Raw genomic sequence first — 27,780 nt, forward strand, 5'->3', positions numbered from 1 at the left:
TCTTTGGAAAGTCTACTCCCTAGTTCTTGGGCACAAATGTTGTGATCTTTGCTTCCTTGTGTTACAAGCATATAATCTCCAAAAGCGGGTACATTCTGATGGCCCAGAGTAACCCAGAGTAACACACCACTGGAAGAAAGACACAACAAGTAGGAAAACACAAATCACGAATTATTTTTCCTTGGTTGCCTGCATTCCAAGCTATTCTGTTCAAATACTCCCTCTTATCACTTACAGAATATTTCTGTTGCTTATAACCCTGAAGTCAAGAGATTGGGTTTGTAGGAAAATAGAACATGAATAATGCTATTAACATATGTCTACAAGCTTTCATGTGGACGTAAGCTTTCATTTCTCTCGGGTATCCACCCACGAGTGGAATTGCTGGGTCACGTGGTAATTCCATGTAACCTTTTGAGAAACTGCCAGACTGTTTTCTACAGCAGCTGTACCATTTCACATTCCTACCAGCAACTAATGAGGGCTCCAGTTTCTCCACATCCTTACCAACACCTGTTATATTCCATTTTTTTTTTATTATGACCATACTTGTGGGCATGAAGTGGCATCTCATCTGCATTTCTCTAATGGCTCCCTCTTCTCAGCAGCCCCTGGGCCCATAGAAGAACCAGAGGCGGTACAGGCATAGACCAATGTTGAATGAATGAATGAGCAAGTGAATGAATGAACCTCTTCTTGACTGTACACAGTGAGACACCATCTCTGGGAAAGCTGAGTGGGCAGAAGAACAGGAAAACTCTAGCAACCCAGGATGGGGGAGTATAGGAAACGTGTCATTGTTTTCTATTAAGCAGGGTCAGATATCTGACACTTGCGAGCATAAGTGATGAGCTATGGAGTAAATGAGTGGCTCCAAGATGAGTGAAGCCAGGACATGGAGGGTGGGGCTAAGGCAAATATGTCCCCCTGGAGACTAATGTGGCCAATGGCAGAGAAAGGGGACAGGGTGGAGAACAGAGGGAGCATTCTCCTGCTGTCAGCCTGGCACCCCTGGACCCAGCTCAGACTCCTTGCCCATTCAACCCAGACCTCAAAGAGGGGTGAGGACCTCCTGGAGGTGGTGACACCCCATGAAGGCCACTTCATGGAAGAGGAGGACCCTCTGAGGAGGCCAGGGGCCTCTGCCATAAAGGAATATATGGGAAGAAAGAAGTGAGAACCCGAGTGGACCCAAGTCATCCAGAAACTAAGGCGCCAAACTTGTGTCGGCTCTTTTGAAGGCTTAATCCAGTTAAATAAATGCTGGATCTTCCCAATGTTTGCACGATTCCTTCAGAGCAACATCTCAGGATCAGAATTATTTACTCTATGCCTTGGGATATTTTATGACCCCAGGAACACACCACAAAATTATTTATTAACCGGATCTTACTATTTACACTATGATGAGAGAATTTCTACACTTCACCATCTATTTGCCAGTAGACAGACCTTTCATTTTGAATACTTGCTCTTTGAGTGGAGTAGAACAAGCTTCACATTGTAAAAGCCAAGGCCCCAAACTAGGACAATCCATTGTTACATCATCTCGATTGACTGTTTTCTGAACATTTTTTTTAAATGGGTGTTTTAGAGCTGAGTGAAAATAGAGAACTGAGAGCTTAGCTGGATCATGATGATACAAAAAGACTGAAACTGGAGGGGTGGGACTGAAAAGGGATGCTGAAATTTGACAAAAGTTCGTTTGTTGGGGGTGACCATTTCCATGTTTATGTTTATGCAAGAAATAAAGTGGATTTTTTAAAAATAGGAAGATTATTGAGTATCTGGCCAAGTCAGGCCCTGTGCCAGGCAGTTCTTGGACAGAAGCCATCAGAAGGCCTCCTGGGAGAGGTGGGTTTAGGAAGAGACAAGAGGGTGCTGAGAAAAGAGATTCAGAGGAGGGCTTGTGACTCAGCCTGGAGATAAGGGACAGTCAGGAAAGGCTTCCAGGAAGGGTGCCGATTGAGCTAAAATTAAAAGGATGACAGGGAGCTGAAGGTGCTGCAAGCAGAAGGGACTAAATGGCGGGAGGAGAGAATCAGTGTGGTGCCGCCCGTGGACTCACAAGCCCTGGATGTTACTGGAGCAAAAACGTGTGTGAAAGTCAAGTGGAGGGCAAGGCCTTGAATGCCACACAATGAGTTAGATTTAGTCCAGAGTTTGGTTTCTTTGTTCTTAGCACATTCTCAAAAACTGAAGACCTCAAAGAGCTTTTGTTTATACAGATTCCATCCACCGATGTTTGCCATATAAGAAAGTAATACTGAGAATTTTTTAAACATATATTTATTGATTTCTTTAAAATAACAGTTATAAACCCATTTCATCTTAACAAAATGAGACATTTTTGTTAGAGAAAAGGAACTCTACTTTCCATAAAACATCATGAGTGAAAAGAGTGGCTCTGATTTACATTTTTTTAAATCACCATAATGACTGGCTTTACAGAAGACAGCTGGATTCTCACATCTGCTCTGCCTTCAATCTGTTGTCATATCACATGTCATGGAGTGTCTAAAATATTCTACTCTACACTTGTAAGAGAATGAGAGTGAGGAGGCAAAGAATGTATTTGAATTACTTTAGAATTTGTTTGGACCCCAGTGGGGCCCCCAGAGCACACTTTGAGAACCACTGGGCTGGCTACCAGGAAGCCAGGGAGGGTTTCTGCACAGTGGGAAGGCAACCTCAGCCTTCAGCTTCAGGATGTTTCCTCTGGCAGGTGATGTATCAGGTGGGAAGGAGACAAAGGCAGTGGCGGGTCCAGGTTCGACCCAGGTCAGGAGCTGTCAAGGTGGATAGCTGGGCTATAGACATGGAGAGAGGGAGGCTTCCGGGGCAGGGCTGCTCAGGAGAGATGGATGGCCAAAGAGGTCCCCCAACACACACACACCTGACTCATGCAGGCTGAGCCTTTGAAATCCTGAGCCCCCGGGACTAGGCTCCAGAACCTGAGTCTGACACTCCTCAGCTTACCTCAGAGTGTGGCAAGAGAGGCAAAACGTCACCTTTGGATCCAGAAGAGGAGACAAAGTTATTCTCTTTGGCTCCTACCCAAGGCCAGTGGACAGAGTCAACATTTGTCCCTGTTGTCTGCAAATGCTTGCCTATCCAACTGACCCTCTGTTTGTAGACGTGGCTACTAATGGAGCAGTTGTGCTGACAATGGTACCTATGGACCTGGACATCACAATCCTGATCAAAACCTCCAGATGTCTTACTGCATGATCCAGCAATCATGCTCCTTGGTATTTACCCAAAGGAGTTGAAAATGTATGTCCACATAAAAACCCACACACGGATGTTTATAGCAGCTTTATTCGTACTTGTCAAAACCTGGAAGCAGCCAAGGATCTTTCAATAGGCGAATGGATGAATAAACTGTGGTATATCCAGACAGTGGAATATTATTCATTGCTAAAAAGAAATGAGCAACCAACTAGTGAAAAGACATGGAGGAACCTTAAACCCATATTACTTAGTGAAAGGAGCCTACTAATGGAAAGGCTACATACTAAATGATTCCTACTATATGCCATTCTGAAAAAGGCAAAACCATGGAGACAGTAAAAAAATCAGTGTCATCAGAGTTAGGAGGGAGGGAGGGATGAACTGGCAGAGCACAGGGGATTTTTAGGGCAGTGAAACCATTCTGTATAAAACTATTATGATACATATATGTTATTCATTATACATTTGTCCAAACCCATAAAATGTACACCACCAAGAGTGAACCCTACCATTAATTATGGCCATTGAGTGAAAATCAGGAGTCAGTGTAGGTTCATGATTATAACAAACGTCCCACTCTGGTGGGAGATGTTGATAATAAGGGAGGCTGTGTGTTGTAAGGGCAGGAGGTATGAGAACTTTCTGCACCTTCTGCTCGATCTTGCTGTGAACCTAAAACTACTCTAAAAAATAAAGTCTATTTTTTAAAAAAACCTTCCAGGTTAGAGGCTCCAAGCCTGGCATTGCGTTTCACCCAGAACCTGACACCTGCCTGCCTTTTCAGCCACATTTTCTGGGCTTCCTTGACCATGTTCTGCAAGGAGGAGACATGCAGCTATGCTTCAGTGGGTGGTCATGCTGAAACATCTGCCAGGAACCCCTGCTTCTGAATGATCCAAGTTAGAATGGCATTCTGGCTCTAACAGACACAGCCTCCAAGAACTGACAAACCAAAGGCAGAAGCTAATATCCTCAGACCTAAGACTAACAGGGAGACAAATGTTCTGGAGTCAGAGAGAAACTAATTTCTGCCAGAGAAATCTGTAACAGCTTCTTGGTCAGGGTGAGATTAGAGCAAAGCTTCCAAGAATGGGTTATTCATTCATGCTTTTAGCACAGATTGATGGAGCATTTGTTGTTTCACAGACAGGCCATAGGAACAGCTTGAGCAAAGACCCTGAGGCAGGAAGGGCAGGACATTCCAGAGAAAACAAGTGGGCAGCAGAGGACTTAGGTTGCATTAAGGAACGGTTGGTGGGAGATCAGCATGTCAAGGTCCCTATGGCTTGGACTCTATAGGACCTTCTGATATTTTCCTGGAATGGTTAAGTGACTTAATGTAGCAAATGAGGAAGTATGCTGCTCAATCGTCCCTCCAAGAGGACCTGCCTTGAAGAGGGTAGCTGGCTGACATGTCTCTACATCTATGTCTATGTTTAGTTGCACAGAACAAAGTCTAGAGGGAAATGAACCAAGGAATTAGTGGGGGTCTTTCTAAATAGAGATATTGTTTTCATTATGCATCTTCAGTTTAAAAAATATTCCTTCGTAAACATGGATTATTTGAATAACCTGAAACACATGTTTTAATGCATTTTTAAAAATAAGGCTTGCTCCAGATTTTAAGCAAATGATGGACAGTATTTATTCTTTAGGCCTTGAGGAACAAGCCTTCTCAGTGCCACAGAGAACAGTTACTTCCACCCAAAGGCCTTCAGTCTGGAGGAATTTATGATGTGGTGTCAAGGTTACAAGCTTAGGCATAAGGCGGAACTAAATTCAAATCCTAACTCTACTGTAGACTAACTCTATGACCTTGGGCAAAATTTTTTTTCTCTTGAATCTGTCTTCTCATCTGTAAAATGGAACTATAATAATTTTTATATCATAAGGATGCTGTGAGGATCCTACAAACATTTGGGATTGCTGCCTGTCAGTGTCAGCTACTATTATTACAGATGAGGCCCAGTTAGGGCATGGGAGCTGTCCAGCATCAAACAGCAATGAATGGGCAAAGCTAGGCTAGAACTCCAGGTGAACTGAGGTGCCTCTCCCTTACCTCCACTCAGAACAGACTGAGTAGCTTGCTCCCTCACAGTCCTTGGACGTACCTCACTCATGCTACAGAGGAGGAAAATGGCTGAGAACAGGATAGGGGTGTGAATGAGAGTCATGAACAAAGTCTCCAGACTCTGTGCTCTCCACGCTCTCCATACCTCTGCATCTGTTGACATTCATGATGTACAGCTTGAAATACGTTATTGACATATCCGGCAAATGGCTTAAGTGAGTCCCTATCCCCTTAATCCCCCAGGGCCTTCCACTCGGGAATGTTTGCTTTGGAGGTGCTGGATGGATGTGGTACGGTGGAGGGCTTCCCATCAGTTTCCCAGCTGTCCATCAGCTGGTGCCACGTCTCCCTCAAGGACGGGGTCACTCACTATTTATAAAGTCTTCCCCACTGCAGAACCCACTGGGAATCAACTGTCAGAGAGACAGGACACCAGAAACCAGTTCTGGAACTGACTCTACTTATCTGGGATCCCCACAGGTATGCTCCAAGATGCTGAAGGTCTCGGGCCTTCTTCTCATCCTCTGTGGGCTGCTTGCCCTGTTGTCTGCTCAGTATTTGAATATTTGAATCACCTGTGGGTATGTTATATTGCATATTTAAATTTCTTGCATTTCAGTTTATTTATCCATTTTTTTTAGCATGCCTTGAAATTTTTTATTTTATGCCGAACATCACAATGAAAAGTTATAGAGGCTCTGAATGATATTATCTTTTTCCAAAGAGGAGGGAAGACAGCAGAAAGATAGAATATAAGTGGATTGCTTTGATCCTGCTGAGGCTTATATTTACATTTTTTTAGGAAGGAACTATTTTGATTTTGCTCTTAGTCCTCAGGGGAGCCTTTATTTCTAGGGCATGGCCCTTTATCCTACAGCATAGTCTTCTGGGTCCTAACTTAAAGCCCAAGGTGTGTACCAAGGCCCCTCTGTCTTGATGGAGCTTGAACTCTAACTAGTGTCACCCCAGCACCACAGTAGAGCTGTTGAAATTTCTGCTCAGCTTTTTAACTTTCAGCTGCTGTTTTCTGCCAGATGTCTTAGAGTGATTCTGATACCAACAACAACAAAAATCTAATGATTTTTTTTCCCCACACCACCAAACAATTTTCTAACACCAGCTGGGTGTCCTACAATTCAACTCAATTCTGATACTGTCTGCCCAGAAATAGCGTCAGATCCCACAGGTTAAGGACTTAGTCCTACAACTCTGGCATCCACTTTAGATGCCAATCACAAGTCCAGGCTGTCGCCTATGTTTCTGACTGACTGGCTATAAATCAGAGATTCCTGCAACACCTGCTTGGTTTTGATTAATTTGCTAGAGCAGCTCACAGAACTCAGAGAAACATTTTATTTACTAGATTAATAGCTTATTATAAAAGGGTATAACTCAAGAACAACCGGATGGAAGAGACATAGAGGGCAAGGTATGAGAGAAGGGGCACGGAGTTGTTGCTGTGCAGTCCCGTCTGGGAGATCTCTCCCTGTGGGATAGACAAAACCTCAACTGGAGGGGGGAGGGAGGGCTCTTGACTGATTGCTGAAGAATTGAAGAGTGCAGGCAAGCAAGGAAGTCAAAGTGAAAGTAGTAGCAAGTGTCAGCATTGCGTAGTGCCAGGAAGAGTGGCTCTCTTATTTGTGCAGCCATGCAGATGGTGGAGAGCAAGGAAGAATAGGGGGAGATAAAGGAAATTCGTTGAACTCCTGCTAGGGGAAGGCCAAATCCCTTGCCAATTCCTAAAGTCAAAGTCACCTGGCATCCAATATCTGCTTGGACTTTCACAGCATGGGGACTCTGTCCCTAGCACCCCAGGAATGGGGGAGCCATGGAGCGCTGGATGAACTTCCCAAAGCAAACGAAAAGAGAAGTTCAGGCCAGCTGCTGAAGGACATGATCCCAGGGCCACAGTCACATCCAGGTCACCCAGGTGACGGGAACATGCAAGCTCCCACAGTCAGAGGGTCCCCACAGCCGCTTTCCTACTTGCAGGAAATAAAATAAGAGGAAAGGCTTGCACTAAAGACTAGAAGGTTGAACGAAAAAGCAAAGTGACAAAGACACTTACCACCAGTAGTGGATGTCAGAGGGCTCCTGTCAGCCCAGGAAGGTGGACGGTCTTGTCTTTGTCATGATAAGGAATTCAGAGACCAACTGCAGTAGGCTTAAATAGCAGGAAACTTTTATTTAAAGCAAAGTATGCACTTGAAGGGGGAAATGTGGGCAACCTCAGAGAAGAGACGCTAGAGAAGAGGTTTTATTTAAAGGACAGTACACACTCAGACAGGAATGCCATGATGTTCCTCTCCTCAGAGAGGAGGGAGGCACGCTTATGGGTTTATGGTTTAGGGTTTAGGGTCTTACAGGGCATTGGGGCAGGGGTCCGTCAGTATAAGGCATGATGTAAGCAGGTAATTAATAATTCCTTTTAAGTTTTGTGTTAAGAATAGGGTTATTTAGGTGACTGTATTGATCCAGATCTTGGAATTCTTTATCCACATAGGTTCATTTACACACTGGAGTTCACTACTCCAGGTTTATTACACGTCTGTCTTCCATCCTGGTTACAATGTTACTTAATTGATTAAGGTGACTGGAGGAAGGGAGAACAGCATGTTAAAGATTAAGTTAAAGAAAAAGCTAGGCCTTTATTCTCAGGCTAAGTAGATTTTGTCTTGTCCCATGACCCTGCTCTATCTGAGAGCTTCCAGGCTCTCTCTGGCTGCACTGCTCTCCCCAAATCTCCTCGTGTGCAACAACCCAGAAGCTCTCTGAACCCTGACCTTTTGGGTTTTTATGGAGGCTTTATTACATAGGCATGATTGATTAAATCATTGGCCATTGGTGATTGAACACCAGCTTCCCAGAGGATGGAACTGAAAGTTCCAACCTTCTGATTACCTGCTGGTTCCCCTACAACAGTCCCCACTAGGTGTTTCCCAAAAGTCATCTCATTAACATTACAAAAGACGCCTTTATTGCGCTCATCCCTTGGGAAATGTCAAGGGTTTTAGGAGCTCTGTGCCAGAAAAAGGAAAAGATCAAATATATATTTCTTATTACAATGACAATATCACAAGTCTCAACTGCACAGGTGAGCTTAAGAGCAGTCCACTGAGTCGAAGAAAGTCTCTACACCAGTTTCAAGGTTGCTTCCCTGCAGTAACTTCCTCTGTGTGATTTTGCCCCTCAAGTCCCAGCTACTCTAGAGGCCCCCAGTTCCAACCTCTGCCTCCTCAGCCCAGGAAAGCTGACCCTTTTCACTGAGAGGCTAGTCTCCCATATGGTAATATGAGAAATGACCTCAGACAAAAGTTGGGGTGGCTATGGAGACCATACTGAATGATACCCTTTTCTAAAGAATCATAGGCTCTCAAGTATTACCAGCATAGTTGCTCATCAGTGCCCTCAAACCATTGTTTTATATATTTCCATTTTTTCTAGCTGATTTCAGTGGGAGGGTTAGTCTGATAACTCTGTCATAACCAAAACCAGAACTCTGCCACTGGAATTTGAATTGAGATCTCACTGTGTTACAGGACAACGTGGGAAGTCCTAGCCCTTGGGCCTCCATCGTAGTGGAAGATTTTAGGAGCAGATTAGAAATCAAACATGCACCAGGTACAGCATGAGGCAGATTTATTAAGAGGTAGAAGGTACAGATTATACAGCAAAGTGGAGTGAACACTCCATAGGCACAGCAGCCCTCACACTGGTGGCCTGTTAGAGTATAAGGAGTATGTAAAGCTGGGGGTGGGGCGGGGCCGGGAAGAGTCATGATTTCTCTGGGAGGATTTTCAGAAGAGGGGTCCTTTCCTTGTTAGGTCTCTTCTTGGGGTTGTTGTGACAATTGTAAACTGTTATGGAGCTGACAGTCATGATTTTTACTAGGTAAATGAGATTTTAATGAAGTTAGAGGGCTATTCCCCATCAAATTGGATGCCACCTTGGTTTTCTCTAGTTCCAGGGACTCTCTACCCAACTTGTTTATCAGTCTCAGGCCCCTCTGCTCAGCTCTATCCACTCATTGTTCCCATCCTGACTAGTTAAACTAGCTCAGACTTTCTGTTTGCCTAACTCTGCCATTCCCTTCCCTACCTCAGCTGAGACTTTGCAACCCTTCATATGGACTTTGTAACCACTCATTTGGGGCTCAGGAATAGGGTGAGGAGGTTCAACACAGAAAATAATTGCATCCTTACAAAAACATCTTTAAGGTTGGTTATTTCCAGAAAATGCCTCACAGGAAATAATGGGGCAGTTTAAGCCAAGAAAAAGACCCAAATATGTTACAGTGCTGTTTAGATGATAATGTGAAACTGAAAATAACAAAAATGGCCAAAATCAGGAAAGATTAAATAATCAGTGGTCAATCCATAAGCTAGAATATTCTGCAGAGAAAGTAGAAAGACAGTCATGACATATTGCTATTTGAATAAGTGATTCTATATGAGCAAGATGGGCCAATTCTGGGTTTTCATGTTAGATGAATGAATATGTGTGTGTGTGTATAAAGAAAAACTTTCAAAAGAACATAACAAGAGAAGTTATCTCTGAGAATTGATTATTTATTGGTTTGTATAGATCTTTTTCAAATCCTCTATTAGTCTAAAAACACATCATCAAAATTAAAATGGTAAACCAAATGGGTTAGTTCACATGGGACTGGTGACCAGGACTGGGTTTAGAGTTTCTCTGTCCGTTGTCTAAACAAAGGATGAGTCTTACCAGCCTCTCCCTGTTAGTCTCAGGTCCCAATAGGGGCCATGTGTATCGTCATTTGATTGAAGCCCCAGGAAGTCACACCAACAGGTGCATGAATGTCCTTGACCCATGAAGGGATGTGAGGTGAGTGCCAAGGTCCCAAGGACCAACCCCAGCCCATGGAGTGCAGTAGGTTCGTGTGCAGAGAGCTGTACTCAGTGCCCACAGTGAGGCTATGTGTCATCTACATTTTCCAAATGAAGAAACTGAAGCTCCAAGAGTCTGTTGCCCCAGTTACCCAGCAAGTAGGTAGCAGAGCTGGGATTCCACCCTAAGCCTGTCTTTGGAGCCAGTGCACATCACCTCCAATGCCCCCCTATAAAATGAAGGTAATATGTTCTGCATACAATGTCATGTGGCAAAACAACTTATGCTAAATCCCTCAATCCTACACCTGGCAAGAGGTGGGTGACTTCAGAGACTTCTCTCTTTTTTTTTTTTTATTTTTTATTAAGGTATTATTGATATACACTCTTATGAAGGTTTCACATGAAAAACAATGTGGTTACTACATTTACCCATATTATCAAGTCCCCACCCACACCCCAATGCAGTCACTGTCCATCAGTGTAAGATGCCACAGATCCACTATGTGCCTTCTCTGTGCTACACTGTTCTCCTCATGATCCCCCCTACACCATGTGTACTAAACGTAATACCCCTCAATCCCCTTCTCCCTCCCTCCCCACCCGCCCTCCCACACCCCTCCCCTTTGGTAACCACTAGTTCCTTCCTGGAGTCTGTGAGTCTGCTGCTGTTTTGTTCCTTCAGTTTTGCTTCATTGTTATACTCCACAAATGAGGGAAATCATTTGGCACTTGTCTTTCTCCGCCTGGCTTGTTTCACTGAGCATAATGTCCTCCAGCTCCATCCATGTTGTTGCAAATGGTAGGATTTGTTTTCTTCTTATGGCTGAATAATATTCCATTGGGTATATGTACCACATTTTCTTTATCCATTCATCTACTGATGGACACTTAGGTTGCTTCCATATCTTGGCTATTGTAAATACTGGTGCGATAAACATAGGGGTGCATCTGTCTTTTTCAAACTGGGCTGCTACATTCTTAGGGTAAATTCCTAGAAGTGGAATTCCTGGGTCAAATGGTATTTCTATTTTGAGGAACCTCCATGCTGCTTTCCACAATGGTTGAACTAATTTACATTCCCACCAGCAGTGTAGGAGGGTTCCCCTTCAGAGACTTCTCTCCTAACTACAACATTAGGCAGGCTCCCCCAGCGGCAGTGAGCAGCTCTACTGAGGAAGGCTGTATCCATTCAGGAAAAGCTGTATGATCAGCTTTCTTGGAAATAAATATGGGTTATGTGGCCTTGGACAGGTGACTTCATCTCCTGGACTCTCCACTCCTTGTTTTATACTATGAAGAAAAGCATGTCTCCTCCCTGAACCTCAGTGGCCCCATCTAAAAAATGGGTCCACGTGAACTCTGTGGCTTCCCCAGACCCAAGCTCTCAGAGAATGACCACACCACTCAGTCTCTTGGCCCTGCTTATAACTCAATTCTCAGTGAGTGTCAGCTCACAAGGGGGTCACCTGTTGGTGAGAGCTCTCAGAAGTACCAGCTGTCAGCAAATGGCAGATCTTGGTAAGTGTTAGCAGCTCTTGCTGAGTATTTGTTCTTGGTGAGCATCTGCTCTCTGTGAGTGCCAACTCTTGGGTCAGTGCTCAGGAGGTGTCAGCTCTCCTGTGAAGGTCAGCAGCTCATAAGACTCCACTGAGCCAGATTGCAAGAAAAGAAAATTCAAGACTGGAGTAGCTCCTAAAGTAGTGTCTCTCTCCCTGAACTATGTGCAGGGCAGCTCTCTTATAGGCACACAAAACTCAGTATAGTTGTGATTGGTATACAGAATATGCAAATGAAGTAAAAAGTCAGTACAACCCTGATTGGTGCTCAAAAGAGGAGTATCTGTTGGCCAAAACTCTCAGGAGGGGGCCTGAAAGCTCTTGCAGGGAACAATTGCAAATAGCAACTGTTTTGACCCAGGAAGTCGGCTCCTCCCTGACCATCTTATTCTGCAAAACACCCCAGGCAGAGAATGTTAGGCTCCCCACTAAGGCTTATTCTGCCTAGTTATCTAGTCCTGCGTTCACCCACAGGTACCTGAACCAAGATGCTGAGGATCTCCAGCCTCCTCTTGCTCCTCTGCGGGCTCTTCGCCTCATCTTCTGCTCAAGAGGTCCTGTCTACGATTTCTTCCCAAATGTCCAGTGGTGAGACTGTCTTGTCTTGGGTCGTGTCTGGCTTTGTCAAGCCATACACCTCTCCTAGAAGTTCAGGCCATGTGTTGGTTTAGTTCTCATCAGCATAGTGTCCCAGACATAGTTAACACCAGTAATCATTAGCTGTTCTGATCATCACTACATCGCTATAATTCTTTTCTCCCAAGATCCCCCTCTGTCCTGTCTCCTTGCCCTGCTCCATCTGTTAAGACCCACCATGAAAGGAGCCTCCCCTACCTGGATTGGCCCCTGCTCACCTCTCTGACCATACCACACTCACTCACCACCCACCTCCTCCTGCCTCAGTAGCCTCCTGAACACACTGAGCACACCCCAGGGCTTTCACACTTGCTGCTCCCTCTGCATGGAACACTCTTCCCCTAAATATCAACATGGCTTCTTCCCTTCCTTTAGGCCTCTGCTGAAATGTCCCATTTACAGAAAGACCTTCCTTGACCTCCCTGCATAAATTACCACCCCGACACAGTACTCTCAGTTCCTCAGTCTACCTATTATTTTTCCCTCATAGACAGAAATAGCATTCAGCAGAATGTACCAGTATTGCTGCAGTAATCAAATCATTGAAAAATGTTTCTCTTTTTCTTGGGAAACAGCCCCTGCTCAGAGGCTTTCTAGGTGGCTGCCTCTCTTCACCCCAGTCATTCCAGCTTCACCCCCCCCAGGATGCCAGCCTCCTCATGAACTAAAGACTTAATACCTGGCTTAGCCCGGGACCCCCAGGACCAGGCCACCGAGTGATGGTGGTCGTCCTTTCTGATTGACCAGTGCCCTTGTGAGCTGGTTGCTAAATATTTTGAAACCAGCCCCTTCACAGCACTTGTAACTCCTGCATGTCCCTGTATTCACTGCTTTATCACTTCTGTCCCCTCACCCGCTAGAGTGCCAGCTACATGAGGGCAGAGTTCTGCCCCTTCTCCCTCAGGCAACTCCAGCCCCTGGCATGACTCCAGCACATAGTAGGCCCTATAAATATTTGCTGCATGATTTTGCCCAGCACCAAGTAGAACGAGAAGATTAAATGAATGGAGAGTGGGTGCCATCTGTGGGGCATGCTCAGAGGTCAAGTTCACCTCTGAGAGTCCTTGGCACCTAAATGTCTAACTGGGTTTGTGGGGGGGCTTATGTTTTTCAGCTTTGACCCAAGGACTCCTTAACGTGGACTTCGGCCCAGCACTGCAGACAATTGACTTTGGCGATTCCTATAACCAGCAAGTGGGCTTCTTCGACATCGTGGCCAGCCCATTCATGCAAACGAAGGACAGTGTCCAGTGAGTGGTCTCCGGCTGCTGCCCGGGCTCGGGCTGTCCTGGGCCGTTGGTTTGTTTGTGCTGCCCACACTTGCTGGCTCTGCACAGGCTCTTCCTCAGCTAACAGCACTTCCACCAAGGGCCCCGAGGCCTCCTGCCGGAGAATTCCCACTGCACGCAGAGGCCTGAATGGGGAGGCATGGAAGATAGGGTCAGTCCCTTTGGGAAGAGGATGGCTGCTCGTCAGCTACAGCTACGAGAGCACCACCCGTCTCTTCCCTGTCTGAGCCTCAAATTCTGCACCTGTTCAATGGAGAATTACAGCTTCTACCCCTGTAGGACTGTTGTGAATATTACATGAAATAATATGAAATGCTTGCACAGCTCCCTGTCCTCAGAAAGCCTCACTCAGCTTTAACAATAACAGCAGCCTTTAAAACAATAACCAATGCTCTCTGACTGCCAGAGTGTAAAAGACCCACGTCCCTCGTCTTCATACATCGAAACCTCCTGCTGTTTCCCCTGTCCCCACCTGCTCCTCCCCTCGCCAGCCTGTCTTAGCTAATGACACTTCACCCATTCAGTTACTCTGGCCAAACATACTGACCTCTTCCAAGGCTCCTCTCTTCCTCTCACACCCACATCCAGCCCAGTGGCAAACCCCGTTGACTCTACCTTCAAAACATACTCACGTATCTGACCATTTTCTCCACCTCCTCTGCTCTGAGCCACCACCATCTCTCCCCGTCTTACTGTCCCAGATCCCCCTGCTTCCACTCAAGCTCCTTCCTCCTCCATTCTGCTCCACCTGGATCCAGAAGAATCTTTCTAAGAAGTAGGACAGACTCTGTAACTCCCTTGCACAAACACTCCAATGTCTTCTTGTTCTCAGAACCAAACCCAAAAGCCTTCCCATTGGCCCCCAAGGACCCTGTGACCTGGCCCTGGCTGCCTCTTTCATCTCTTCTACTAGTCTCTGCTCCCCCACTGCCCACCAGCCACACAGAGCCTGCTGCTGTTCCTTCAACATGCCAACCAAGTTTCAGCCTCAGAGTCTTTGCACTCGCTCAGTCTTCTGCCTGTGCCTTTCCTCACCAGTCTATCCTCATGACTTGAACCCTCACTGTATTCATGATTCTGCCCAAATGCCATCTCCTATGAGAAGACTTCCCTGATCACCCTGTCTAAAATTTCACTCTTCCCAATGTCACCCTCTATCCCCTGATCCTGTGGGGCCTTTCTTCACAACACCTATCACCTGACACAGTCTATATGTATTCATTTACTGGGTTTATTATCTTACACATATACACTCTTCCCAAGCATGTGCTGTCTATGACTTTCAGCCTTTTACTTGTTATGTATTCCAGCCTGCACGGTGCTGGCCAAAGGGCTGGACATGATCATTCTGAGATGTATTAAGGCAAGAGCTTCTATTTGCTCAGGACATTATTCCCATTGCTTATGACACATATGGCTGTGCAATACATTTTGTGATTCATGAGTGAGCAACTGTGTTTGCATATATTCAGCTTCTGCTCTGTGGGGAACCTGCTTTTGCACCTTCAGCTAAAGCCACAACCTTCTCCTGTTGTGCTATTTCCTCACCAGGATACAGCTGAGAAACCCTCAGCTCCTTCAGATCTCCCTCCAGAACTCCTACGATTCCAGGACAACAGATTTAAGGATACCATTGTCATTTTCCATGTATGTGAAGTAAGTAACAGCCACGAATCACATGTACAGCTACATCCACTTTTGCAAAGGTATGTGGGGGCAGTGGTGGAAAGCAGCCATAACTCAAGGGTATCCATTGTAATCTTAGCGAGATTCATTGGGTGGTTGGGGCAAAAAGCCCTCTGTCGCTGGGCCTGGGTTACCCTTTGTACAAAATTAGGAGCCTGCAGAATACTTGAATGCTTCCAAGCTGGTTTCTTTTCCTTGCTTCACCCAGAGCGCCCCCACCTTCATTTATTTGGATTTCATGAGCCCACTCAGCTCTGACTGAAGATGACTTGAGATAAGAACACAGACTCTGCCTTAGACCAAGTGCCCCTTGGCACCATTGCCTAGAGATCACCCGCAATATGTTTTGTTGGGTCTACACGGTGTATTTTCAGGGGGTAGACAGTTCTCAGTTCCTCAAAGCCTTCACCTCTCCCTGCAAAACTAGCTCTTGGTCTACTTCCTTCATTTCCATTTCAAGCCTGGCCTTCCAGGCAGTGGGGTTTGAGACCTCTAGAACATTAATTTCCAAGGTCATGCTATCTCCGTTTTGATAGGATGCCATACTTAGAATCAGCCTTTTCTTTTCTAACTGCCCTCCAAGCCAAGGGTGCTGGATATTAGTTAAATACCCTGATTGCAGACCTATCAGGCTTAGCCATTGGCTGGATGCATGACTTGAAGAAAGCCCTTCCCAACCTCCAGTCCTGAGCCACCTGTTTTGAAAAATGAAGAAATGGTCTTAAAGGGTGATTTTGAGAGTTTTGTGCAAACACGGGGAACCCTCATTCCAGAAAAACTGTCGAGTAGTAAGCTCTGAGGTTCTTTCCCACCAGCCTTCTTCTCTCCCACAGGTACAATTCTTACAATCCCCAGCTATTTCAAATAAGGACAGAAACGAGAGTCCCCATTCAATTGGGTAAGGATGGAAATGGCGGCTTCCGGCTCATCTTTGGGCAATGCAGGATTGTGCCTGAGACTATATGGATCCAACCTGATAATTCGTGAGTGCTCCATCACTCTCTCTCCGCATCCAGCTAGTTGTGATGTGGCCTCCCATGAGGCTTCACCTGAAAGATGTCAAAGCAAAACTATAACTTTCCTTCCAAAATCAGCCTTTTGTTCATATGGAGATGTGCATCTTATAAATAGAACTTCATGTTGATTTAAAACGTTGTTCATTACAAAAATAACCATTTCATTGATATGAGAAGAGTTTCACTAAATAGTACTGAGGACAAAGCAGGATTATTGGTTGACATTCAGGTTATTCTGAATTTTCTGGTTTTATAAATAATCCTGAACCTTTTGGAACAGGAAGTTTTTTTCAAAAATAGAATTATTTCCTTATTGTAGATGCCTAAAATTATTGAAAAAAGCATAAACAGTTTTACAACTTTTAAATTTTAAGGCCTTCCATATCACTTACCAGATACTTCACCAACAGAACTCAAGTAAGCGCCATGTTTCCAGCAGGCATTGGTGAGTTTCACCCCATGCCATTTAGTACCAATTATCTCATTTTTACAGCTTTTCTCTTCAGTAGGTAGAAAATCCCATGGACGTCATTATATTTGTTCTCTTGACTACTAGTACAGCAAAGATTTCATGATTTGTTTATTAGTATGTGACATTTTCTCTTCAGAGTAACTATTTTCAGAAGTTTGCCCTCTTAGTAACTAGAATCGTAGTGTCTTCTCCTAAATTTATAACCGCTTTTCTACAGTGTTTTTCTTAATTTAGGCTGACACCCATGACTAACTGAATCCAATGGTCATCACTGATCTAATTTATGCCCTGACTTTTTCATTCATGAATTCTTTGCTTTGATTCATCTCCCAGTTGCTTACTGTTTCAAGAAAGATCTGTGTGTGGAATCCCTTCTGAGCCCTTATAGGTCTGCTCTTCCTGTCATGGTATCCTTGACTCACAGCCACCTGCCCCTAGGAAAATTGCCAATATGGCTCCAGTGTCTTTTGATATGTTGAAGAAAATAAGTCTTTTCTTTGAGAGAAATCTGAGACTCAGGTTGGAAGTGGTAGGTCAGCTTATATATACAAGCTCTTTATAGAATAAAGACACAGACCCTTTGCCTGAGAATTAGACAGATTTACACTTACCTGTAAGGATTAGGGATTGAGTCAGGAACACATCTTAACACTGCTATTTCCTGCTTCTCCCTCAACTGAATAATGATATTACACTATTCCTTCCATGAAGGCATGACCAACTGGCTGAGGAGATAAGTTTTACTGGAGCATCACATAATCAGAGAAATGGGGACATGTGTGGAAGAGAACTCAGAGATAGCAAGAGCAGTCAGGAAGAGTTTTCTGGGGGAGGCCAGTTGGCTGGACCTAAAAGGGTGGTAGAAGTTGAGGAAGGCATCCCAGGAGACAGAAACGAAATAGGCACAGAGGGGGATTATGGGGAACAATGATGAGGTCAAGGTGATTTAAATTGAAACTGTGATTTTAAGAAGCCTCAAGAGGTATGTCAGAACAGAAGGGCAACAAGTCTGGGTCATGGAACACTATGGAAATGGGGGGTAGGCTTTAAGCAATTTGGGGTCAATTGGGCAAAGAAGTGATGTGAAGAAGGAAGAGTTTGGGAGAAATTAATCTGTTCTTCCAACTTTCATTCTTCATTTAGAGGTAGCAACAACGTTAACTGGGAAAACATGCAGAAAAACCTGAAATACCTGATAATCCAAGGTTTTGGAGCAAACGTAAGTATACAAACTCAGACTACTTAAGTTTTTAAATCTGAGACCCAGAGCTTAGTGAGTTAGATCTTCTTAATAAACTGAAAGGAAATCTTCCAGGAGGGAGAGTTAGGGAGAAAGGAAGTGGCAGTTCTTAAGCTCCCATTCTGCAGCCAGGAACTGGTGATGGGGTGTTTTAGGGACATCATTTAATTCTACAAATCAAGATTAGGATGCATGTGCTCAGAGGTGAGTTGATAAGCCTATCCAAGACCCAGTTTCTTTCTTTCTTTTTTTTTTTTATTGAAGGGTAGTTGACACACAGTATTACATTAGTTTCAGGTGTACTACACAGTGATTCAACATTTATATACATGATAATTCTAGGTACCAGCTATCACCATACCAAGTTGTTACAATATTTTGACTATATTCCTTATGCTATACATTACATCCCGGTTACAATATTTTGACTATATTCCTTATGCTATACATTACATCCCGGTTACTTATTTATTTTACAATTGGAAGTGTTTATATATATATATATATATATATATATATATATATATATATATTTTGTGAGGGCATCTCTCATATTTATTGATCAAATGGTTGTTAACAACAATAAAATTCTGTATAGGGGGGTCAATACTCAATGCACAATCATTAATCCACCCCAAGCCTAATTTTCGTCAGTCTCCAATCTTCTGAAGCATAACGAACAAGTTCTTACATGGAGTACAAATTCTTACATAGTGAATAAGTTACATGGTGAACATTACAAGGGCAGTCATCACAGAAGCTTTCGGTTTTGTTCATGCATTATGAACTATAAACAGTTCAAATATGAATATTCATTTGATTTTTAAACTTGATTTATATGTGGATACCACATTTCTCTCTTTATTATTATTATTTTTAATAAAATGCTGAAGTGGTAGGTAGATACGAGATAAAGGTAGAAAACAGAGTTTAGTGTTGTAAGAGAGCAAATGTAGATGATCAGGTGTATGTCTGTAGACTATGTGTTAATCCGAGCTAGACAAGGGCAATAAAACATCCATGTATGCAGAAGATTTCTCTCAGAACATGAGGGGGGAGGTTCTAAGCCTCACCTCTGCTGATCCCCATTTTCTCACCTGATGGCCCCCTGCGACTGTGCCTGCAAGACCCAGTTTCTTATCTTTAAAATAAGCATAATCATAAAATTAATGGCTAATGTTCATTAAGCATATAAACACTATGTTAAGTATCTTACATGAATTTCATCTCATCCTGCAATCTCATACTCTAGGTAACAATATTATCTCCATTTTCCAGATTTGGGAAAAAGTTCCAGAGAGGACCAATGACTTACTCAAGTCACATAGCTGCCAAATGGCTCAGCTGACATGTTACCCAAGGCAGTCTGTCTCCAAAACACTTCTACCTGGTTGTTCCCTAGGATGCACTGACTTAGAAGAACTAACCTTAATTACTCCTATTCAGTCTCCACTAGTAGAGGCCCCTCCTGACTATTGCATATTTCCTTGTCTTTCAGATGTGTTCCTTCCTTAATTCATGGCTCTATAACTTGAATTCTCAGATGACTAATGAACTGATCGGTAAGTGCTGGTGGTGGGAAGGGACAGGATCACCCAGGAGAAAGCTCAGAATTCTCCTTCACCCTCTTTGTCTTCTCTCCCTTTGCCTCACCCTGACACTTCTTTCAGACCAAAACTCCCTTTCCTGCTAAGGTAGAATGGTCTCTAGTAATAACAGTCTTAATAAATTCAGCTGCCATTTACTGAGGGAGTCCTGTGTGCCACACCCAAGTGAAGCACTCTGCCTGCCCTGGCCATCACCACTAGCTAAGTACATGCTGGCTTCAGTTTTACTACGGTCCCTCAAACCTACAGAAGCTGAGATATGAATGGAGGCTTCTCTGGGGGAGAATAGCTGCCAGATTACTCCTTTGTCCTCCTCCTAAATTGGATGATGTTGCATTATGAACAGAAAATTGGTCTGGTTTGAGCCCAAACAAAAACTGCCTCCTTCCAGTAGTCTCCATCTCCAAACACCCACAGTCTCCATGTGCTAGAAGCCAAAGCAATGAATGTGAGACTGAATTTCAACAGCTGGGACCAGTCCCAGCCCAGGGGCCCTGAGCAGGAATCTGAACACCAATGGAATTGCTGAGTTGAAAGAACTCTCCATTCATTCACTGAATATCCACTACTCACTCCCAGCAAACAATTTTTTGGCCTCTGGTCATATGCATCCATTGACAGGGAGCCCACCCTTACGAGGTAGAAAGCTTGAGGCAGTTAATCTGGATGAGTCTTAAAGCTCCCAAAGCTTGGTTCCAAGGCTCACCCAAAGTAAATGTGATTAGGGTCACCCAGCCAATCACTGTGATGATATTGGGCCACAACCCTGGAAAGAGAGCTAGCCAAATGGGGTCTCTGGCTGCTGTCATGCCAACTTCCTCCTCTGTCTCATTTCAATGTACAGCAATTAAGTGATTAGCTTGGGAGAAGAAGCTGCTCCCAACTTATAGAAAGGAAACGGTGGCCCAGAACTGAAGTGACAGGAGACAGCCAGTGAGTGATGTAGCAGAGCCTCTAGCCCCAACCTCCTGCCTCCAAGCCTTCGGCTCATCCCTGACCCTGCTCTGCCCCGATCTGCAGCACAGGAATTCCTTGGCCTCTCTCTTCCTCCCTCCCTCCCACTGTCTGAGGTATCTGTTTTGCCTTCTAGATCTGCTGCAGCAGGGAGGGTACCAAGCTGCCATGTAAATATCCCCAAAGTGAAGGAGCCATGTTCAACATAATCCGGTGAGAAACCAGAACATATTTCTATTCCATAGGGATGGCACTTGGCCTTCAGGATCATTATAAATATGTTATTCATTCACTCATGAAATTTAGTTAAGCATTTACTGTGTGTTAGATGCTAGGGATACAGCCATGAACAACACAAAGACTCCGCTCTCCTGAATTGTGTCCTAGTTGGATATACTAACAATGAACTAAGAAATAAATACTCAAAATAAATTTCCAGAGAGTAGTGGGTACAACAAAGAAAATAAAGTAGGATGTGAGTGAGTGACTGGGATGGGGGCAGGGAGAGAGGCATCACATTAAGAGGGTGTATAGTCAGGCAGAAAGCTCTTTGAGAAGGATGTCTTTCAGCTGAGCCCTGAATGATAAGTCAAGAGTTGTGCCAAGATCTGGAGAAGAATGTCACAGACAGGAGAATGAGTGTGTCAAAAGCCCTGAGGTAGGAATGAGTTTTCCTTTTTGAAGCAAAGAAAGGAGAACAACATGGCTGGTGTGTGGAAAGGGCTCAGTTATAAGAGGTATCTTTATAAGGATGATGTTTGGTGGAGAAAAGGAGGGAGGTTTCTGGAAAAGGAAATGTCATTATTTATTTATCATGTAGTTATTTGCAACTATTCTGTGCTGAACACACTTACTCAAGTGTCACCATCCCAAGGTCTCTCAAAAAACAGGCACATCTGCCACTTTCTTCCCTGCTTTATTTTTCTTCATAACATTCTTCATAGCATTCATTACTACCTGACATCCTACTATATTACTTGTTTATTTTCTGTCTCCTCTATCAGAATGTAGACTTCATGAAGGTGAGGTCTTTATTTTATTCCCTGTTTTATCCCAGGTGACAGAATTTCAAAGATGAATTACACATGGCCCCTGACTCTGAGAGCCCCCAGCCTAGTAAGGTATAAGGCAAATAAACAGGCAATTTTAGGTGCAGTAAGGTGCTCTGGTTGAGGTTCTGTGGAAGTAGAGAGGCAAGATTCAGCAGGACTTCCAGGAGGGTTCCACAGAAGAGGCAGGATTTAAACTAGGTGTTGAAGGATGATTAAGAGTTTCTTTGTGGGAAAAATCAGTAAAACCAGAGGATACAGCATGCACAAATACACGGGACTAGGGAAGGACCTGGTGCTCTGGCCAATGAGGGGAAACTGAGTGACCTGGTTGGAGGAGTCATGGGGGATGGAGGTATCCTCCTCTGGCGGGGAAGGATAAGTTTATAGTAAACTGTACAAATGTGTTCTGGGGACATGGGTGCATGTGATGGTTTAAGTCATCAGAAGAAGGTTCAGCCCAAGACATGGACATAAACAACTGAGTGGCCAATGCCATAATTGAATCAATGTCCTTGGGTTGATTAACTTAGTTATATAATATTTGAAACTAATGCTGTCCAGTAGAAATATAATACAAAATATACATGTAATTTTGAGTTTTCTATAATGACATTTATAAAAAGAAAAATAAACATATTACATTAACTTTAGCAATAATTTTATTTATCCAATATATTCAAAATACTATGTCAACATATAATCGATGTAAAAATTATGAATGATAAAAAAAATTACTACTGAAATATTTTACATTCTATTGTTTGCATTAAGTCTTTGATATTTTACACATACAGCACCTTTCAATTTGTACTAGCTCATTTAAAGTGCTCAATATCCACACATAGCTTGTGGCTGCCGTATTGGACAGTGCAGCTCTCACTAAGCTAATTTGCTGTCTGTTGCAAAACTTCCAAAGGCCTAGTGCATCTCATTTTATGCCCACCAGTACAGCTAGATTTCCATATATCACAGAAGTCCCAAACTGTGTCTCCCATATTGTATTCAACACACAGACACATTTGGTTCAGCCTATAAAGGATTTTATAAATGTGAATGAGTTGCCAATATTAAAAGTAAGAATTATATTTTTTGATCAAGCAGGGAATATGGCAATATTTTACATCCTTGTGTCATAAAATAGGCCAAAGAGAAGAGGAAGATCCATCTTAGTTGAAGAGTCCAGGGAACAGAGAAAAACTATTATCTAAGGACAGGTAGTGGATGAGTGTCCAGAAAGGAGAGTTTCAGCACCATGGACAGTGGACAGCAGTAAAAGTGTTAAGGATGGTGGAGGAGGGAGAAAGGTTTTCAGCTCTGGTGTACAGCCGCCTTAGAAGGATATAAGTTGACTAGTATCTTGATTATCTGACACAGAACCGATCCTGCTTGCTGGTCTCCTCCCTGGAATGCCCTCCACACTCCAGGCCATCACCTATGCAGATACTCGTGTTGATTATTCAGCTGCTGCCTGAAATTTTATTACCCACCCTGGACCCAAAGATTCCCTACTTCTCTGGGTATGGAGGCTGTTTCCCTGTAAATCCTCACCAGAATCCATGTGCTGATTCCCTGTAATCTTCTCACAATAAATTTTTTGCAGCTCTGAACTGTGGAATGTCCTGCTTCCATACCGCCATGTGGGCTGGGACAAAAATAGCCAGAGATGGTGGTGGGTCTGGTCACGATGACAAAAATTTGTAAGGTTGGGGGAGATGCCTGTGTCAATTTAGCTTTTATCCCAAAAAATACCTGAAAATTCTGGCCCAGAGTTTCCCTAAAGCTAAGGAACAAAACTTTCTGTCTTGTCTAGATGTTTTCCAACTGATGCCAGTTTCTCTATCTTGGCCACAGCCTGCTCATTATGGAGAGAGTACTGATCTCACCTTCTAGGTGACCCTCAGGCAAGAACAGTCTACAACAATATGGTTTATGGGAGAAAACTTATCTTGGCCTGGTAACCCTATTATTCTTCCCTGCATCACCAAACTTCTCAAAAGACATATTGCTATTCATCACCTCAACTTCCTCACCTTCATCCTTTGCTCAGTTTTGGATAATCTGCCTTCTCCCAACTCTTCCAAATAACGTGCCCTAGGTCATCTATGACCTCCTTCATGGCCAATGCCAGTGAACCTTTGCTCAGTGTTCATATTCTTCAGATCATTAGCACTAACACTTTAGATGACTACTCCAACCTACTCCCCACCTGCTCCTTCTCCTCTTCTTCTTCCTCCTCACTACCTTGATTCATATCTGAAACTCTTCTGTGTATTCTACATACATTTCATCACTTGCTATTTTAAATAAACTGTGTTGGTTATTAAGCTTTTGTCTCTTGGTTCCAAGTCCATCTTTCCGTATTGTTTTGCTGTGCAGGATCTGGGACTCTGCAAACCACCTATCTTCTCTGCTGGTTTGCTCTTCAGTAGGTTCTGCTGGTAGTGGTTACTAGATGGAGATTGCAAGGCCAAAGGAGGAGAAAAGAAAGCTCCTCTCTCCCATTTACTTCCTATTCCTTTAAGCATTACCTAGAAATGGTTCTTCACCCAATCAGGGAAAGTTGCTTGAGTTTACAAGTTATTTTTTTTTAATTCTCCCCAAATCAGCCTTATTATGCCCCTTCAGAATACTGTACCGGCCAACAAGAGTCCCTTCCTCAAAAGGTTGCTTCCCAGTTCCATGGGGTTTCTCCTCCAAGATCCTTGAAACTCATCCCAACCATCCTTTGTTGCCACTAGACCCATGATTAGATCAGATCTCAGCATGCTCTGGTGGACAAGAATAAAAATAAAGTAACTTAGATACTCAAAATAACTGCAACGTTTTGCTAATTTATATCTGCAGATATGGGGAATATGTGTAGCCATGGATTCTAAATATGTTAGACCAAGGAAGACAGAATATAACACTGGGTTTTTCCTAATGATTGGGTACATTTATCAGAGATTCTGGATTTAATATTAGATCACACCGCTGAAAATGGCTTTAGTATTTTACTGTGTTGGTTACTGGTATTTAAGCTCAACAATGCCAGAATGTCCCAGGTTTAATATGAAGTAAGGAACCCAAAGGCTGAGAGAGATAGGACTGTTGGTATGGGTTTATTTTCTAGAAACATGCATTCCCACCATTACATCTCCCAAGAGGGTCCAAAGAACAATCGTTGATGAAGTTTCTGGGCATACAATGGTTTGGAGCATGTCAGGATAGCCCTTCCAAGATTAAAAACAAGTTGTTCTGCCCTTGACATGCCTGTTCTTACAAAAAGCTACAAAGCTTCATGTCTTCCAACAGGATTCAGTAGTTTTCAGCGTACAGATCTTATACACCCATGTAAGTCCACAGTGTCATCACCCCACTCATTCCTCATATTGGTTGTTATTGTCTTCTCTTTTTCCTAATCAACCTACCCATCTGCCTATAATTTCATCAATTTTATTAATCTTCTAAAAGGAACAGATTTTATTGATTTTCTCTAATGTTTTTGAGGTTTTTTAAAATTAATTTCTATCTGATCTTCATTACTTCCTTGCTTCTGCTTGCTTTGGTTTTAGTTGGCTTTTCTTGTTCTAGTGTCTTCCAATGGGTGCTGAAGTCTGAAGTCTGTTTTCAGGAGAAGGACTCAGACACAGTCTCTCCTCCTCACTGGCTGCCAGTTAAGTCAGGGAGGGCTCTGAAAGGCTGGTTATTGTGAATGACTACTTTCCTCCTATCCTCCTGGGAACACCTCTACTAGGTAGGACCCTGGGCTCGATGGGGCCAGTGCCTGCCCCTTAGGGGGCCACTGTTCGTGGTAATAGTGAGACCTGAAACTCTTTACTCTCCCTAGTAGATCAGCTTCCTAAAGCTCATTGAAATCTTTGATACCTGCCATGCATGTCTTACAGTCTTTAGTAGTCTCTGTAGAATACAAGAGGGAATGCCACTGGGCAAGACAGGCTTGTGGAGCCCAGGAATAAGGGCAAGGGCTGTGATAAAATTTATCCAGAGATGGGGTTACACCAACCAGAGCCAGACAGCCAGGGTTCAAATTCTGACTCCACCCTTCCGGTTGCTTATCCCTGGGCAGGAGACTTGTATCTCTGTGCCTCAGGCTTTGCATCTGTGAAATGGGGCAATAAGGACACACCCTCCAGAGTCATGGGGAGGATTAATCAGATCCATCTACAGAGAATGCTTAGAGACCCAGTCTGCTGTTGTTATCCTGCCTGCCTCTCCTTGCAATGCCCGTGGGGCTGTGGGATCATGTGGGGAAGTGACTGGGGTGCAGGATGGGGAAGTTGATGGGAATGAGCGGCAGCTTCTGCAGTGTCCCTCCTGTGGGTCTGGCCTCCCGGCTCCTTCCCCAGCCCCACCTGGCCCAGCTGAGTGACTTCAAGGATTTTACTCAACCTCTCTGTGCCACGGCAAAGGGAGGCCAGTAATAACAGTACCTACTTCAAAAGGCTGTGTGGGGGATTAAATACATGATCACAAGTAAAGCACTTAGACTAGCCCTTGAGCACAGTCAGTGCTCAACAGATGCTAGCTGGTATCATCACTCTTATTTCAGCTAAGTGGTCTCCATTCACGATGTGCAGCAGACTCGCCCAGAAGCTTCTTCCCAGGTCCCACCTCCAGCGACTCTGACTCAATTGCTCAGAGGGTAGACCAGGAATCTGCATTTTTACAAGCCCCATAAAAAGAACCGCAATGCCACCAGAAACTCCAGCTTTCCCTGCCCCCTCTCCAGGCCACCTCAGAACCCAGGAGAGGTGCTATATGGTCCTATGTCAAACCTGATCTCCCATTCAGAAAGATACCCCACTTCCCCCCCACCACCCTCCTTTTAAAGAAATTTGTCTTTGGGTTAAAGCTGCAGTCTCTAGTCCTCTATTACTGTTAAAAATATATATTTCTACCTATATATATTTTTCTACCAAAATATATATTTTCTCATGATGAATTCCTTTCCTTGGAAAAGTGGTTCTCAAAGAATGGACTAAACCGGCTCACCGCAGACCCTATTGAATCAAGTGCAGAAACCTGCATTTTATGCCTCCACCCATTCTGCTGCCCCCTGGAGTTTGAGGGCCTCCGTTTGTGGCTGGGAAACTGGAACCGCCCTAGGAAGTGGGAGGAAGTGGCCTCCCCGATGGCCACCAGGGTGCGCTCATGTGCAAAGCCCACTCGGCTTTCAGTGCTGCCTCGGGAAGTTTCTGCCACCTTGTGGCCCTGGACAACGCCTCCCTGGAGCTGTGGATGTCAGCTGGGGCCTCTACTGGGACCTCTAACATTCTCACCCAGTAGATCCAGCCACACCCATCTGTTGTTCCTCCAGCCTGCTGAGCCCTTTCCCACCTCAGGGTCTTTGCCCTGTGGTTCTGCCAGCTCCACCTCCTCCTGCTGGACTCAAATGTAACCTTCCAGAGAGATCTTCCCTATCCCTTGTCCACAGCATCCTCCCTGCTATTCCCAGTCTCACCCTACTTTCCCCCCTTAATACAATTTGTAATTATCTCATGTATTATTCCATCTTGTTCTGATTCTCTCACCAGACTATAAACTAGTTGAGAAGCAGGATACCTGTTATTGCCTGGAGCCAATCATAGTGCCTGGCACATAGCAGACCCACAGGAAATAATGATTGAACGAATAAATACATTTTTATCCAAGTCAAACTCCTTGAAAACCAATTACCCAGGAGAACAGAGGCTTTAACCTGGGTCAAAGGGCTCCCCTTAGAAGGTCCACGGAAATCCTGGTACTGTGAGCAACATTTTTTTACTAGGTTTTTTTTTTTTTTTCTGAACAAACCCAAGTTTCATCACATTTTCAAAATGTCCCCCAAAATGGTAAAGAAAGGAGATGCTAATGGAGATGAAATTTAGGGTATCTGGCAGCTCCATCTTCTAAAGAAAACATCTTACCACTCTGGGGAGGGCAAGAAAGCATGCCAGGACATTAGCTCATCCTTGTCCTGGCTGGGGTTTCCACAGGCCACCTGGTGTCTCTGGGTCCCTGTCCCCTCATGTGTGGCATGAGGGTGGAGTGAGATCACACAGAGTGCAGACTGAGAGCAGTGGATCAGGAACACCAAATCCTCGTAGGCAGCTGCTTACGGAGGAACAGCGT

At 44.1% G+C, this 27,780-nt stretch overlaps 1 protein-coding gene across 1 annotated transcript; it reads left to right on the forward strand.

Annotated features, from left to right (window-relative positions):
• Window positions 1-12,144: 12,144 nt before the first annotated feature.
• LOC118920957 (putative BPIFA4P protein) lies at window positions 12,145-23,273 on the forward strand. The gene is made up of 8 exons (XM_036902555.2): window positions 12,145-12,302; window positions 13,465-13,600; window positions 15,191-15,295; window positions 16,159-16,308; window positions 17,957-18,032; window positions 19,552-19,615; window positions 20,751-20,827; window positions 23,041-23,273. The coding sequence occupies exons 1-7, from the start codon at window positions 12,203-12,205 to the stop codon at window positions 20,786-20,788; spliced, it is 669 nt and encodes a 222-aa protein (XP_036758450.1). The 5' UTR covers window positions 12,145-12,202; the 3' UTR covers window positions 20,789-20,827; window positions 23,041-23,273.
• The last annotated feature ends 4,507 nt before the right edge of the window (window positions 23,274-27,780 follow it).

This window comes from Manis pentadactyla, chromosome 5, assembly GCF_030020395.1.
Source record: "Manis pentadactyla isolate mManPen7 chromosome 5, mManPen7.hap1, whole genome shotgun sequence".
In the NCBI taxonomy this organism is placed as follows: Eukaryota; Metazoa; Chordata; class Mammalia; order Pholidota; family Manidae; genus Manis; species Manis pentadactyla.

Bases quoted from the DNA above. Each gene is read 5' to 3' on its own strand.
- LOC118920957 (XM_036902555.2), top strand. From the start codon at position 12,203: ATGCTGAGGATCTCCAGCCTCCTCTTGCTCCTCTGCGGGCTCTTCGCC. The intron at 12,303-13,464 runs GTGAGACTGTCT...TATGTTTTTCAG, and splicing joins TTCTTCCCAAATGTCCAGTG to CTTTGACCCAAGGACTCCTT. The intron at 19,616-20,750 runs GTAAGTGCTGGT...TTTGCCTTCTAG, and splicing joins GATGACTAATGAACTGATCG to ATCTGCTGCAGCAGGGAGGG.